The sequence below is a fragment of the Leucoraja erinacea genome, chromosome 1 (assembly GCF_028641065.1).
Source record: "Leucoraja erinacea ecotype New England chromosome 1, Leri_hhj_1, whole genome shotgun sequence".
In the NCBI taxonomy this organism is placed as follows: domain Eukaryota; kingdom Metazoa; phylum Chordata; class Chondrichthyes; order Rajiformes; family Rajidae; genus Leucoraja; species Leucoraja erinaceus.
In genome coordinates, this window is record NC_073377.1 from 53772140 (window position 1) to 53787769 (window position 15630).

The 15630-nt window shown below is 40.6% G+C and overlaps 1 protein-coding gene across 2 annotated transcripts in view; it reads left to right on the plus strand.

Moving 5' to 3' along the window:
- Positions 1–14433, plus strand: part of kif2a (kinesin family member 2a) — a 97902-nt gene extending 83469 nt beyond the window's left edge. For both annotated transcript variants that reach the window (XM_055634913.1, XM_055634914.1), the window contains 4 exons: positions 4828–4975; positions 8468–8569; positions 10023–10158; positions 12552–14433. In XM_055634913.1, coding sequence (XP_055490888.1) covers positions 4828–4975; positions 8468–8569; positions 10023–10158; positions 12552–12637 — 472 coding nt within the window. In that variant the 3' untranslated portion in view covers positions 12638–14433. The remainder of the gene's footprint in view (positions 1–4827; positions 4976–8467; positions 8570–10022; positions 10159–12551) is intronic.
- Positions 14434–15630: the final 1197 nt, after the last annotated feature.

Here is a 15630-nt window from a genome sequence, read left to right on the forward strand (position 1 = left end):
TCAGGACATCAGTTCATTTTGTTTTGGCCAAGAGTCTCACTGTGGCAGGGAAGAAGCTCTTAAAAAAAGCGTGTTCTGTTTGTGACGATGCTGTCCGCTCGTCTGTGCCTGAGGTTGTATGTGCAGTTTTTGTGTTTGAGCAGGGAGTGAGCTGGATGTAGTGTGTCTGATGATTCTCTCTGCTCTTTTTTGACAGCGCTGTGTATAGATTGTGTCCATGGAGGGGAGTTCTGTTCTGATAATCCTCTCTGCAGTCTTAATGACTCTTTGCAGAGCCTTCCTCTCTGTCTGTGTGGTGTTTCCATACCACACCGTGATGCCTGTGGTGAGGATGCTCTCTATCAGTCCTTAGTAGACCTGGGTGAGAGGGCGACAGTGCAGACCAGCTTTTCTGAGCAGCCTGATGAAGTACAGTCTCTGCTGGGCTTTTTTCACTGTGGCAGCAGTGTTCAAAGTCCAGTTCAGATCTGATGTTACTTGTAATCCCAGGTATCTGTAACTGTCAGCCCTCTCCACCACAGTCCCCTTGATGATGAGGGGCTGCAGGGGGGGTGGATTTTTCCTGAAGTCCATTATTATTTCTCTTGTCTTGTCTGTGTTGAGGTTTAGGTCGTTCACCTCACCATAGGCAAGAATGTCGTTCACCAGACTCCTGTAGCCCGACTCGTCCCCCCCCTTGATGAGGCCCAGGATGGTGGTATCATCCGCATACTTAATAATGATGGTATTTTCCTGGGTGGAGACACCGTCGTGTGTGTACAGGGTGAAAAGTTTGGGACTGAGACAGCAGCCTTGTGGTGATCCTGTGCTGACGGTGAGCTCTGCAGACACCCTCCTTCCCATCCTCGCCACCTGTGGTCTTTCAGTCAGGAAATCCAAGATCCAGTTACAGGTGGGAGTCGGGACGCCGAGGTCTGTCAGCTTCTCAGTCAGCCTGCCCGGGCGAATGGTGTTAAAGGCCGAACTGTAATCCAGGAACAGCGTTCTGACGTGTGTTCCTCTGCTGTCCAGGTGTTGCAGGATGTGGTGTAGAGCAATGGCCACTGCGTCGTCCACTGAGCGGTTGGGGCGGTAGGCGAACTGGAGGGGGTCCATCGTGCCCGGGACCATGTGATTGATATGTGTGAGAACCAGGTTTTCTAGACACTTCATGGCAACTGGCGTGAGTGCCACTGGCCTGAAGTCATTCAGGGTGGATGGGTTTGGGTTTTTTGGAACTGGTACAATGGTGGAAAATTTAAAAATACGGGGGACCACTGCTTGGTTTAAAGACGGATTGAAGATGTCTACATACACTCCAGTGAGTTGTTCTGCACAGGCCTTCAGAACTTTAGGAGGGACGCCATCTGGTCCCACAGCCTTGTGGGGGTTCACCTGCCTCAGAGCTTTCAGGACCTGTGTGGGTGTCACCTGAAAGACAGTGTCCGTGGGGTTGCAGGGGGCTATTGAGGGGGTGTCTGTGTTCAGTCTGTCAAACCTGGTTGTGAGGACACCACAACTGCATGCAATATTCCAAATGCGACGTAACCAAAGTCTAATGAACCTGCATAATGACTGCCCGAATCTTATTCTTAATGCCCTGGTCAATGAAGGTATGCGTACTGTATGCCTTTTTACCACTCTTATCTACCTGTGTTGCAGGGGGTCATGAACTTGCTCCCCAAGATCCCTCTGAATTTCAATACTGCTAATGGTCTTGTCATTTGTTGTATATATTTTCCCCTTACATTTGAACCCCCAAAGTGCAGGACTTGCTCAGATTAAACTCAATTTCTCCACCCACTTCTGTAGCTGATTTTTATCCTGCTGTATACTTTGACAGTCTTCCTCACGGTCCTTGACCCCAGCATTCCTGCTGCCATCCGATAACTTACTAACCAATCCCTCTACGTTTGTCCAAAAGTGATCTATAATACACAAACAGCAGAGGTCTCGGCACAGATCCCTGGGGAACTCCAAATGTCACAGAATTCTGGCCTGAATATTGTCCTTCAACCACAACCTTTTATCAGTAGGTCAATTCAAAATCCACATGACCAAGTCACTGTTAATCCCCATGTATCTCCTGAATCAAACTATCATGGGGACTTGTATGCCTCATCAAATGAAGAGGTATATAAAATCACAAATGGAATAGATAAAGGTAGAGGAATTAAGAACTAAAGGGCATAGGTTTACAGAAAAATGGAGCAATTAAATTCATACTTGCGGCAGCTGGTCTGTAAACATTTAGACTCCAATGTCTTCTTCCTGATGGCAGGAGTGAATTGAGAACATTTGCTAGGGAGGTGTAGGTCCTTGGTGATGCTGGCTACCTTTTCAAGGCAGTGCCTCTTATAAATCCCTTCGATGGTGGGGAGGCCAGTACCTGTGATGGAGTGGGTTTGGTGTCCTCTCTCTTCTAAAGTCAACAATCAGCTCTTTGGTCTTGCAGATGTTGGGAGGAAGGTTGTTGTTGATGTCCTCTACCTTGACTCATTACACATAATTCCTCCAACAATGAAGGTGTTGTCAGTGAATTTAAAGATTAACTTTCAACTGCGTCCAGCTACACAGTCATGGGTGTAGAGCAGAGGACTGAGCGCACAGCCTTGAGGTGACCCTGCGCTGTTGGTTATCGAGGTGAAAGTGTTGCTGCCAATTCATATTGATTGTTTTCTGTTGCTGAGGAAGTCGAGGATGTAATTGCAGGGATGCGCAGCGACCCAGTTTCCTGAGCTTGGTTGCAAGTTTGGATGGGATGATAGTGTTTGAAGCCAGGCTGTCGTCGATGAACAACAGCTTGGATTGTGTGTTCATATTGTCCAAATGGTCTAGTGGAGAGCCAGCAAGATCGCTGATCTGTTGTGGCGGTGGGCAAATTGTAGCGGGTCCAGATCGGACTTTCTCAGGTGAAGTGACTGAGGCAAAATGACTTCGAGGAGGTAACCTTAATTGAGAGTAGACACTATCCAAAAGATGGGTATTGATTTCCTCCTCCTGTGGTAAAATAAAGAGCTGCAAGTTTTGAAGAGGAAGCAGGCATAACATTATTTCCAAAAGATAGGCACAAAATGCTGGAGTAACTCAGCGGGTCATGCAGCATCTCTGGAAAGAAGGAATGGGTGACATTTCGGGTCGAGACCTTTCTTCAGACTGAGAGTCAGGCGAGAGGGAGACATGGAGATATGCAAAGTGTAAGGCGTGAACAGGAGAGATCAAAGGGGATGAAGTTCAAGGAAAATGTAGAATGGATCATTGTCAGCTGAAGGGAAGATTATTTCCAGTCAGTAGTTTGTCTAATGGTAGATTAAAGCAATGCATTAATCTGGTTTACAAAATGAAAGGGTTAGTCGATCCAATATGGCTAGTTAAATGGCATTTAGTATAAAAAGATAATTTGATGAACATTGCAAAGACATGAATGATAATCCCTGATTATTTTTCTCTCATTTCTTGAAATTCTGAAAGTTCACATTTGTATTTGGAGATAAAACTTCATCCAAAACAATGGAAAAACAGGGTATTCTCTGTTTGTTAAATCAAGATTGTAGTACAGGTGCACAACCTTTTATCCGAAAGCCTTGGGACCAGACACTTGTCGGATTTCGGACATTTTCGGATTTCAGAATGGAAGATTTTTAGCGTAGATTAGGTAGGTAGCACGGGCGGCTTGAAAAGTCTGGAGCAGCTGCCTCCTCCCCGGAGACTGGGAGAATCATTGCATAAATGTTAGTCAGTTAGTTTGGAGGGATTTTATGTGGTGGTGGTGGTGTAGGGGTGAAGGGGGAAACTTTAATTCTTAGTCCCCTACCTACCTGGTCGGCGACTCCCAACCTCGCGGAGCTGGGGGCTCCGTCCGGCCGCGGGCGGCGCCGGTTGGAGCTGAAAGCAACTGGTGGTGGATCCAAAAGCGCGGCCCGCGGCCGGACGTCCCAGCTCCGAGAATGTCGGGAGTCGGCAGCATCGCGAGCAATATCCTTACCGGGTCGCCGTGTCAGCTTGATGCATTAGACATTCGCGGAGCGTCGGGGATTTGGAAGAGCTGGGGGCTCCTCCGGCCGCGGGCGGATCCGGTTGGAGCTCCGACCCCGGCAACTCTACCCCTGGCTGCGCGGCTCCAAATCCAGCGACGCTCCGCGATTTTGTGTGTCGGCGGCCTCAGCGCTTTGCCGCACGGCGACCCGGTAAGGCATTGCTCGCGACGCCGCCGACTCCCGACATTCTCGGAGCTGGGACGTCCCGGCCGCGGGCCGCGCTGGATTTGGAGCGCCTCGCAGCCAGGGGTAGAGTTGCCGGGGTCGGAGCTACAACCGGCGCCGCCGCCCCGCGGCCAGACCGGCCACAGCGCTGCGGAGCTTACTGCACAGCGACCCGGTAAGGCATTGACCGCTCCCCGCCTCTCCGACCAGGTAGGGGACTAATTAAAGTTTACCCCCCTTCACCCCCCTTCACATAAAAGCCCTCCAAACTAACTGACTAACATTTAAGCAATGATTTACAGATGTTTAAGCGTCTCCCGGTCTCCAGGGAGGAGGCAGCCGCTACAGTAGTACAGACCTGGGTTGACCGTGGGTCATTTTGGGTCAAGTTTGGCGCCAAACGCGAGCTTTGGTGCGCAGACGACATCTGGAAATAATGGCCGGTTTTCGGAGCTTTTCGGTTTCTGGAACACCGGATAAAAGGTTGTGCACCTGTATACAGTAAATGCATCATCTTGATTTTATAACTTTATCAGGACATTAGTAAATAGATTATAACAACCATAAATGTTAAATCTAGAATTGAGAATTTATTCGAAACAATAATCTTTTTTTCTCTTCTTCCCTCACTTATTTTTGGATCTAGAGTGAAAGAGTTGGTTGTGGATCAAAATGGTTCTGGAGAAGGGCGGGCAAATATCCTGGTACCAAGTCAGCTTGATGCATTAGAAGCGCAATGGGGACTTGGAAGCTCTCCTCAACGGGATGATCTAAAATTGCTTTGTGAACAAAATGTAAGTGTGTTTATTTTATTTTTTTAAATGAGTCCTTTTTAAATATTGGCATTACTGCAGGAAAATGTTATTAACCTGAAATGTTTTCCTAATTTGACAATCCTATGTGTATCTGTAATATCAAATGACTACTGTTTAGTTCTTAATTAAAAAGCATTGTTATTTGTTCTTTTGGTAAAATAAAAGTCCTGCACTGTTTGGCCTAGTTTCATAGAAAATAGGTGCAGGAGTAGTTCATTCGGCCCTTTGAGCCAGTACAGCCATTCAATATGATCAAGGCTGATCATCTAAAATCAGTAGCCCGTTCCTGCTTTTCCCCCCATATCCCTTGATTCCTCTAGCCCTAAGAGCTAAATCTAACTCATCTTGCAAACCAACCTGCCGAGTGTTAATTAGGATGAGAGACTGGTTTCAAATGGTGACCTAAGTGGGATGTTACTTTTTTGAAAACTTCTGTGTTGAAGTATGTTTGTAACATGTGTTTTGCTACTAAATCTCCCTGCTTTTGTGAATATAATAGTTATCATTAGGATTAATAGAATTAACATTTACAAAAACTTGTGTATATTTGCATTTGGAAATATTACTTTAAAATAAATGCTATTTTGGAACCAATATTTAATACCACATAATAAAAGAGGAAAACAAATAACCAGAATATATTGCTCTGCGATAAATCAAGGACCAATTTGAGACCAACAGCTGCTATAAATTAGCATCTTAATTAAATGTAGAATTTTTTTCCATTTTGGAATCGGTGAAGACGGGTAGAAATATATGTAAATTGTGATTGCCTGAACTAACTCAAATTCGCTTAAAAGATTCAGTTAATTAAATTAAGTTTTTTCATGTTTGATGTCTTAAAAATGAACGCTTAGGTTTGTCTCTTACAGTTCATGGTTGTAGATGATCATATAAATTGCATGATGTGATAAAGGCCATAGACTACCAGACAGTGGCGCTGATGTCTGTAGTGATTAATTGCTTTGAAAGGTTGGTTATGGTGCTCCCAACTCAGCAAGAATCTGGACCAACTACAATAGATCAATGGAGGAAGCGATCTCGCTGGCTCTCCACTCTGCACTGGACAACTTGGACAATAACTACTCATACAGTGCAGCTCAGCATGCAACACCATCATCCTCTCAACTTGTTACCAAGCTCGGGGAACTGCGTCTCTATGCATCCCTTTGCAACTGGATTCTCGATTTGCTTATCAACAGTACACAATAGGCACGAACTGGCAACAACACTTCCTCCTCGATAACCATCAGCGCAGGCACCTCAAGGCAATGTGCTCGGCCCCCTGCACTACTTGCTCTATACCCGTGACTGCATACCTGAACACAGTTCCAACTCTTTAAATTTGCAAATGACACCACTGCCGTTGAATGAATAATGTTGTCAGAGTATAGTAGGGATATTGATTGAATGGTAACAGAATAACTTTGCCTTCAACATCATTAAAACCAAGGAACTGATTGCTAACTTAAGAAGACGAAGGCCGAGGGTGCACAAACCTGTCTTCATCAGCGGGTTGGTGGTCAACAACTTAATCTTTCTGTGTGTGCATATCTCCGAAGATCTGTCCTGGACCAAGCACACTGATGCAATCACAAAGAAAGTCCATCAACATTTATACTTTGTTAGAAGATTGAAGAGACTCGATATATAAACAAATATTCTCTTGAACTTCTACAGGTGTGCGGTAGAGAGCATATTGACTAGTTGCATCCTGAACGCCCAGGAATGAAGGAAATTACAAAAAGGGGTGAACACTGCTCAGTCCATCATGGGTTTTGACCTCCCCATTATTGAAGTGATCTACAGGAGGCTCTTCCTCAAAGGCAGCCAGCATCTTCCCTGACACACATCACCCTGGCCACGCTCTTAATTTCACTCCTGCCATTGGGAACAAAAGTATAGGAGACTGAAAACTGTAACAGGAACATCTCATACCAACCATCAGGCTGTTGAACACTACGAACTCTAACTAAGCTCTGAACTACAAACTACCTTCTAGGGACAGTCTTCTAGAACTATGGACTTCGAGCTTTACTTTTTTTATTACTTTTTGGTTATTTATTATGGTATCTACTGAGTGTTATGTTTACATAGATCATAAGATCATGTGATAGGAGCAGAATTAGGCCATTCTGGTCATCAAATCCACTCTGCCATTCAATCATGACTAATCTATCTCTCCCTCCTAACCCCATTCTCCTGCCTTCTCCCCATAACCCCTTGACACTCATACTAATCAAGAATCCATCTCTGTCTTAAAAATATCCACTGACATGGCTTCCACAGCCTTTTGTGGCAACGAATTCCACAGATTCACCACCCTCTGACTAAAGAAATTCCAACCTCGTCTCCTTGCTAAAGGAACGTCCTTTAATTCTGAGGCTACGATCACTGGTAACATCCTGTCCACATCCACTCAATCCAAGCCTTTCACTATTCAGTAAGTTTAAATGATGCCCCCCCTCAACCTTCTAAACTCCAGCGAGTACAGGCCCTGTGCCGTCAAACGCTCATAATGTGTTAACCCACTTATTCCTGGGATCATTCTTGTAAACCACCTCTGGACCATCACCAGAGCCAACACATCCTTCCACAGATATGGTGCCCAAAAATGCTCACAATACTCTAAATGCAGCCTGACCAGCACCTTACAGACCCTCAGCATTACATACCTGCTGTGCTGCTGTAAGAAATAATTTCATTTTTCCGTTTCTGGACAGTACAAATGTCAGAGGTTATGGGGAGAGATAGGCATGAGAATGAGGTTAACAGGGAGAGATAGATCAGCCATTATTGAATGGCCTGGTAGACTACGGGCTGAATGGCCCAATTCTGCTCATATCACATGACCTTATGACATAATATGACAATAAAACACTCTTGAAAATACATAATAAAGTATAATTGTTCATAAATGCACAGAATTAGCGTGATTCACAAATTATACTGGAATGAGGATACTAAAATTAGAATCTGATACCTGCATTACTTAAAGTTTCACTTAAATATCTCTTTTGTTTATGGTGTTGTGACTGGACTGAGCTAATGCAGCTTGCTTTCTGGATGCTCTGCCCAAGATTCCAGCAAGGCGCAGCAAGCAAACTTCAACACAACATGGAAAGTTAATGCTTCCCAGAAATGTTAAAACTTGTATTGAAATGCTGCATGTGAGTTGTGCATAGTTTGTGTTTGTCGGTTGGAATATTTTTGTTTTTCAGGCTCTGAATTTCTTTCTTGACGGTAACTGAAATGCACAAGCATGTCAGTTTTTAAATTGTGAAATAAATTGTAATTGTAAATTAAAAAATTTATAGGACTAGAGATTGTTGCCAATACAACCTCCCAGACCAGGTCTTAGTTCCAGAGGTACATAGTCATCTCTGAAATAATATGCATGTTAGTATGCACATTTTCTAGCCGATATTCTTTTGATTAAAATGGCTGATTCAGACCTTTGCTTGTTTCAAGGAGGAGGAAGTTTCACCTCAGTTGTTTACTTTTCATGAAGCTGTGTCTCAAATGGTGGAAATGGAGGAACAGGTTGTGGAAGAGCACAGGGCAATATTTCAGGTAAAATATTAATTTTGCTGAATTTTCTATATGAATTTTATAATAATGTTGAAGTTGGAGTCATAGATTCCAGATGTGTACAGCATTACCCATTAGCCCAACGTCCAAGCCTGCTATTGCTTAACAAAAATAGTCCCACTTGCCTGCACCTGGCCAATCCTTCCTACCCACCACATCTTTCCTATCCATGTACCTCTGCCATAATTGTACCAGTCTCTACCACTTCCGCTGTCACCTCGTTCCATTATTCACCACCCTCTCTATGTAAAAAGTTGCCCTGTGTATCCTTTTTAAATCTTTCTCCTCTCATCTTAACACATGCCCTCTGTTTTTTGACATCCCTACCCTGTTGCTGTTGATTTTATCTGTGCTCATTATTTTATATATCTCCCAGTAAAATAACCTCCTCTCTTAACTCCACCTCTACCCCCCCCCCTGTAGCATTTGTAACGTGAACATTGAACTCAGTGCTTACACACCTCAAAAAAAAAAAAAAAATTCCTTAAATAGAATCCCAAATTTCCTGGAATTTGATGGTATTTCCTGAAATTTCCCAATTGCGCATGTCCGACTGCCGCCCCAACTGCGCACGCGCGGGGAGATGGCGTCATTTTGCGTCACCGGCACCATTTTCAATTGTGACGCGGCTGACGGGCGGGCCTCTCCCAACTGCGCAGGTGCGGATGGTCGTATATATACTTTTTCTCCCCAAATCATCCCGCGATGCCAAAATTTCCCAAAATTATTTAATTTCCCTAAAATTACCCGAAGACAACCAGAATTTCCTGAATTTCGGGTAATTTCCTTCAAAGTGGAAACACAGATTGAACTGTACCTCCCTCAGCCACGTTTTTGTAACGGCTGTATTATCCAGTCGCATTTTCCTATCCATGCCGAGTTCATCTGTCTTACCCGACATATCTCTTACATTAAAATAAATGCAGTTTATACCATCAGACTTCCCTCCTGCCTGACCTGTCCACTGAACTAGCTTTTTTTTTAAACTTCTTTGGGTTTCACCCTTCCTGCTAGTCTAAACACTCCGAAGTAACTCTAGCAAATATCTGGATAATAATCTCATTCTAGAATTTCCACGAATGCGTGCTTCCTTAACACTTTCCCATTTCAAAATGTCCTATGCTGCCTAACCCTAACCCACTGAGCATTTCTGACGCTTGCTGCTTTTATTATAAATTGGTAGCATCCCCAGTATATAGATTTTGAAAATTCAAATTGCTTCCAAAAGCTTTTTTATATGTAATTATAGATAGGCGATGTAATGGGGCAGCTAGATTAGTTGAATTATTTTGATTTAAATTACTTTTATTTAAATATTTATAAAAACAAATCAGTGTAAAGACTGAATTATTTTAGAAGGCCTGCCTGAAACGTAGCATACATCACATGCTTTGGTCATTGTACTACCAACATGCAACTTTATTTATATCCACAGGAGTCTATCCGATGGCTGGAGGACGAAAAAGCACTTTTGGAGATGACTGAAGAGGTGGATTATGATGTGGATGCATACTCCACACAACTGGAGTCAATTTTAGATCAAAAGATTGAAATTCTGACTGAACTGAGGGGTAGGTTTAAACAAAGTCCATTTTCAATTTAAAACAAAACTTGCAATATTCTGATTGGAACAGGTTTTGGAGGATGCAGTTAATGTGTTGGAATACATGATTGTGTTATGGTGAAATAATGAAAAATGAGACAAAAGAACAATGAGTGATAAGATATGGAAGCCAATTACAAACATAAAAGGGGATGACAATGTGGCAGAACTATGTGGTATAATGAAAAAAACAGGTTGGATACATGCAGACCTCTCTGAAGAAAGGGATTGTGATCTATTCCAAGTACCTAACCACTCTCCCCTTTCAATCTTCTAAAATAACAGCACATCAGTGGTACACTACTATTTTAAAGAAATGGTGTACATCAAAGTCTATCATGAAATTTAGTATTAATAGTGAAAAGTTGCAACATTCCACCAGAAGATTAAACTGCCATTGCTTAACATTTTTAACTAGATTGGATCAGATCGGTATTTTTTGTCAATTTTGTGCAATTCACATGCTATTTGGCTCTATTCATATGCACTTACTTGTGTGTGTTTTCAAATCCCTGCCATTTCCATTTATGAGACTGGTTCATTATCTGAAATATTGATGTGGTCTCTTGATAAATGCAGTTTGACTTCATTATTGTATTTCTGTTTCAAATTGTCAGCATCAGACAATGTTTTTCCATGTCATATCACAAATCATTTTACAAAGTAATTTCTACAATATTTCTAACAAAGATTGTTAGTACAATCAAGCCATAGATTTCTAACAAAGATTGTTAGTACAATCAAGCCATACACAAGTACTGCAGGAAGTGCAAAGAGAAAAATACCAAAATGTGGAATATAATTTTACAGCATTGTTGCATTGCAGTTACAGAGAATGTCCAATGTTCGTAATGAGGTAGGTTGGAAGATTAGGACTACGCCCTAGCTTACGGGAGATCCGTTCAATAGCCTGATAGTAGAGGGGGTAAAAGCTAATCCTGAATCTAATGTTATGTGTTTTCAAGCTTACGTATCTTCTGCCTGATGGGAGAGGATAAAGAGGGAAAGGTCAGGGTGAAAAAGGTCCTTGATTATATTGGCTGCGTTTCCAAGGCAGTACGAAGGATAGATGGAGTTGATGGTGGGGAGGCTGGTCTGTATCCACAGCACTCTTGGACAGACCTGTTCTTAAACCAAGCTGTGATGCAACCCGGAAGTATGCTTTCTACGGTGCATTTGTAGAAGTTGGGAAGCATTGTTGCAGACATGTAGAACTTTCTTAGTCTCCTGAGTAAGGACAAGCATTGGCATGCTTTTTTGGCTGTAGCCTCAACATGGTTGGTCCAGGACAAATTGTCGGTAATGTTTACGGCAAGGGACTTGAAGCTCTCCACTATTTCCACTTCGGCACCATCCATGCTCTTTGGAGCACGTACTTCACCATATTTCTTGAAGCTCCTTCATCTTGCTGACATTGAGGGAGAGGTTGTGTCTTGACACCATAATACTAATCCTTTCTATCTCCTTCCTATATTCCCTTCTGTCATTGTTTGAGATCCTGTCCTCAACAGTGGTGTTGTCTGTAAACTACGGTTACTTAGTGCCACAAGGTCAAAAAATACTTTGTACTATTGTCCCCCTCAGCACATCAACTCCCATTTCCTTGTTTGCTTCAAATCAAGTCCCCTTTCTTTCTTTGCTGAAATAAAATCTACTACTTGAATGGTCCTGATAAAATCCAACATGAACATCAGTACTACTTAATAATACAGCTGATGTTTGAGTACTATAGGTAAAAGACTGAAAAATATGTTAGATATATGTTAGAAGGAGAGAAATACCAAATGCCCACATAAAACATTGGACCAGGACAAATTAGGGCGTGTGACCCAAATAAGGATTCCTTATTCCAAGACATGTACAGGAGGAACAAACTGAATGAACTGTCGGTCAAAATTCAATGTAGGTCATTATGGTGGATACATTTTGGGAAATTAAACCAGAGTAGGTCATACACAGTGATTAGCAGGGCCTTGGGGAGTGTTGTTGAACACAGAGACCTTGGAATATGAGTACATCATTCCCTCAGCAAGTACACAGGTTGGCAAGTCATATTTCTGGTATGCTTGCCCTCATTAGCTGAGGCAATGAGTACAAGAGTTAGCCATTGTGTAGCTGTTATATAAACGATTGATTAGGCCACACTCAGACCTGGGAGGTCAAATTAATTAATTAATGTCATTGTTTTATCAAATGTAAGTTTGCTCGTGCACACATTACTGAATACATTGGGTTCAATTTTTAGTTTTGCTGATGGTATGAAACAAAATTAGCCTAATTTGCTTTTTCAACTCCCACCATGACCAATAACACAATTTAATTTTATTGGCATACAGCTAACTTATATTTTTTGTATTCCAGATAAAGTGAAAGCCTTTCGTACAACTCTTCGGGATGAAGAACAGGCTAGTCGGCAAATCAATCCGAAGCGGCCAAGAGCCATTTAAATTTCAAATCAAATGGTTCACAAAATCCTATTACAGAAACTTCCCTACTAATTTGAGCTGTGGTCACCAGAAGCCAATCACTGGAATGCTAAGAACTTTTGGAACTACATCAATTGAAACTTTCTATCATTTTACTTGAATTTTTTTTTAAACACACTCCCATGGTATTACAACTAAACAAATGCTTCTAATCCAACAGCACAGGGTTAGAACATTTATGAAGTACTTTGACATTTTTTTGGGCTTTAGCAAAAACCTTTAGCCAGAAAATCTTTGCCAATTTTTTTTATTTTAATGTGTCAAAACAACTGTGGAAATTCTGCATTTAGATACTCAGTATTTTTTATTTTATTTTCTAATTGATGTGGTTACATTTTATTACCATAGCTGGCTGTGCAGTTTAAGTGTGTTTGCATGCATGCACAAACCATTTGTGAAGTAATTTCCTATTAGACCAGATTGAGCTTGCCCTGTTTTTTTCCTTTGCCTTCTGAAAGGCTGAAGTTCCCCAAACAAACATATCTAACATTAGGCATATGTTACTTTAATAAAAACATTGTTTTCTGTGTAAATTAATTTATTATGCTCTTATTTTGTTTTGAGCCATCTTTTGTCGAGTATGTTCTTTTATTTCACAAGATAGTGCCATATCATCAATGTATTTAAAATGGCAGTTGGTCCCGAAATGTATAATGGTACACATATAAATTGACATTCCATATACTTTATCAATGAAGTCTTTAAGTTTAGCTTTTTTTAAGGTGTTCACTTTTGTACAAAAAATCAGTAATGTTCTTCACAACATATTATTTTAACAACAATGAGCGAGAGTATTGAAAATAAAATAAAAGGAACCATTGAGATCAATTGTACTTAAAACATCAGTGCTAAATAGGATTCAACGACAAAGTTTCTTTCATATTATCAAGATTTCAATGTGATCATACTTTTACTATTTTTTCTATGTACAGTTAATTAAAATATAGATCAAAGTGGTAGGAATTAATGTATGAAACATTTGGTTTGAAGCGTGATTAAAGGGCAAAGCTTGGGAATTAGTGAATGGAACAGTATACTGTGATGTCTCACTGTTCAGATGAGTACAGACTGGATGGAGGTGGTTTCAGAAAAACTCAGTTAGGATGACCTACATTTTATGTCTTTGAAATCATTGTATAAAATTTTCCCTACGTTCATTTAAATACGCATCACATTGTGTGAACTAAAGTTTGCAATGGACAGCTATCCCACCTAACGTTTCATTTTTAACTATCATTTATTCATTTCCCATTCACTAAAATACAACCTAAGTCCGTTATTTTACGAGTTTACTTCCTGCAGATAACAGTAAAATGTTGCTGAATGTGAAAAATTTTAATGCAGCATTCTTCCACTTCATGTAAAATGTGTATTTAATATCTTGTCTGGAATTGCACCTAATTCTTACCACATTGTGGTTTAGAACTAGAGTTGACGAAATATTTGGAGGGTTTTGATAGAATACTATAGTAATAATAAACTGGAACTTGCAGATATTCTGAGAAGTATGTTTAACGTTAGTTTTTAATCTTCCTCAAGTAATAACCAATTCAACATGAATTGAAAACCCTGTTTTTGGCATTTCACTTCAATCCAAATGTGATATCATCCTAATTTTTATTCAAAAAATTGTTATAGGAATTTGGAACAGTGAGGGCTTGTGCATCAAATTTAAGTACATTTTGTGATGTTTTGCTCTTAAGTTTCTAAATACCCTTTTGTAAAATGCCAAACAAAATTAAAGGAAGCTAAACATGGATGTATGAGTTTCATAGTAGTTTGGATTTTTATAGATTGTGTGACAGTACCTTTTGTAGCATAACATTTTTGTAGCTTAACATTTGTAGCATTAGTACAATGGATTAATTGTTTTGCCTTGCTTATTTTTCATATTGTAACTTCCTATATTTGTTTTTGTTGGGTTTTTTTTGTTTCTAATGTAGAATTGAGAAAATGTTTTTCTTGCGCATTCCTCCAGTGTCACCTTTCATGTCAGCTGTGCTTCCTTTGAGATCAAATCTATATTTGGATTTTATGGGTTTATGAAAATTGTCAAATTTACCTGAAGTACCTATTTCAATCGAAAATTTATTCATTTTAATCAAAAAAGGACGCTAGTTCCAAGAAGTGCAATAATTCTGTCTGGAAGAATACTGCAATAGTGAAATTTAACTCCACAATAGAGAATAATTAAAACAAAATGTGGAAAAATCAAGTGGCATCCATGGAAAGCTGAAAGGTTAATGTTTCAGATTAAAGGCATTTAATAAGAACAGCGAGTTTGGGGAGAGATGGATGAAACAAAATGGAACATCTGAGCTGTTGATGCCGACAACTTGTTGATAATGCAAGGGCAATTAGAGGGAGAACTGGGAAATGACTAGCAGATTAAAAGGGTCTCGACCTGAAACGCCATCTATTTCCTTTGCTCCATAGATGCTGCTTCATCCGCTAAGTTTTCTCCAGCATTTTTGTCTACAACAGATTAGACCATGATTATAGAGAGAAAAGATTGGTCAATATTACAAATGGACGACAACCAGGTTACCAGATTTTAAAAATTTTAAGTAAGTTATTCTAATTCCATCAAATTGCAACAAATACTAAAGTACAAATCATTAACAATTTCTAAGCAAAGCGAATCTTCACAAAAAAAAACTGGTTTGAACTCGGGAATAAACGTTTGGTGTGGCAGACATACTATAGCAATTGAGTCATTCGAAATAATTTGAAGTGTAATCACGAGTTGCTAGTGAACTATGGATCAGTTGAATATCAAGTGCAATGAATGTGTCCATCTCTAATATTCATCGGTGTTCAATTTCTCAACCACCTGCCAGTTATTTTACTTATTTTTAACTCGAGGCTGAATTTATTGACATAACAGAAAATAAATACTTATTTATTTTTATATTTAGTTTAGTTAATAGATACAGAGCAAACTCACGGGGAAA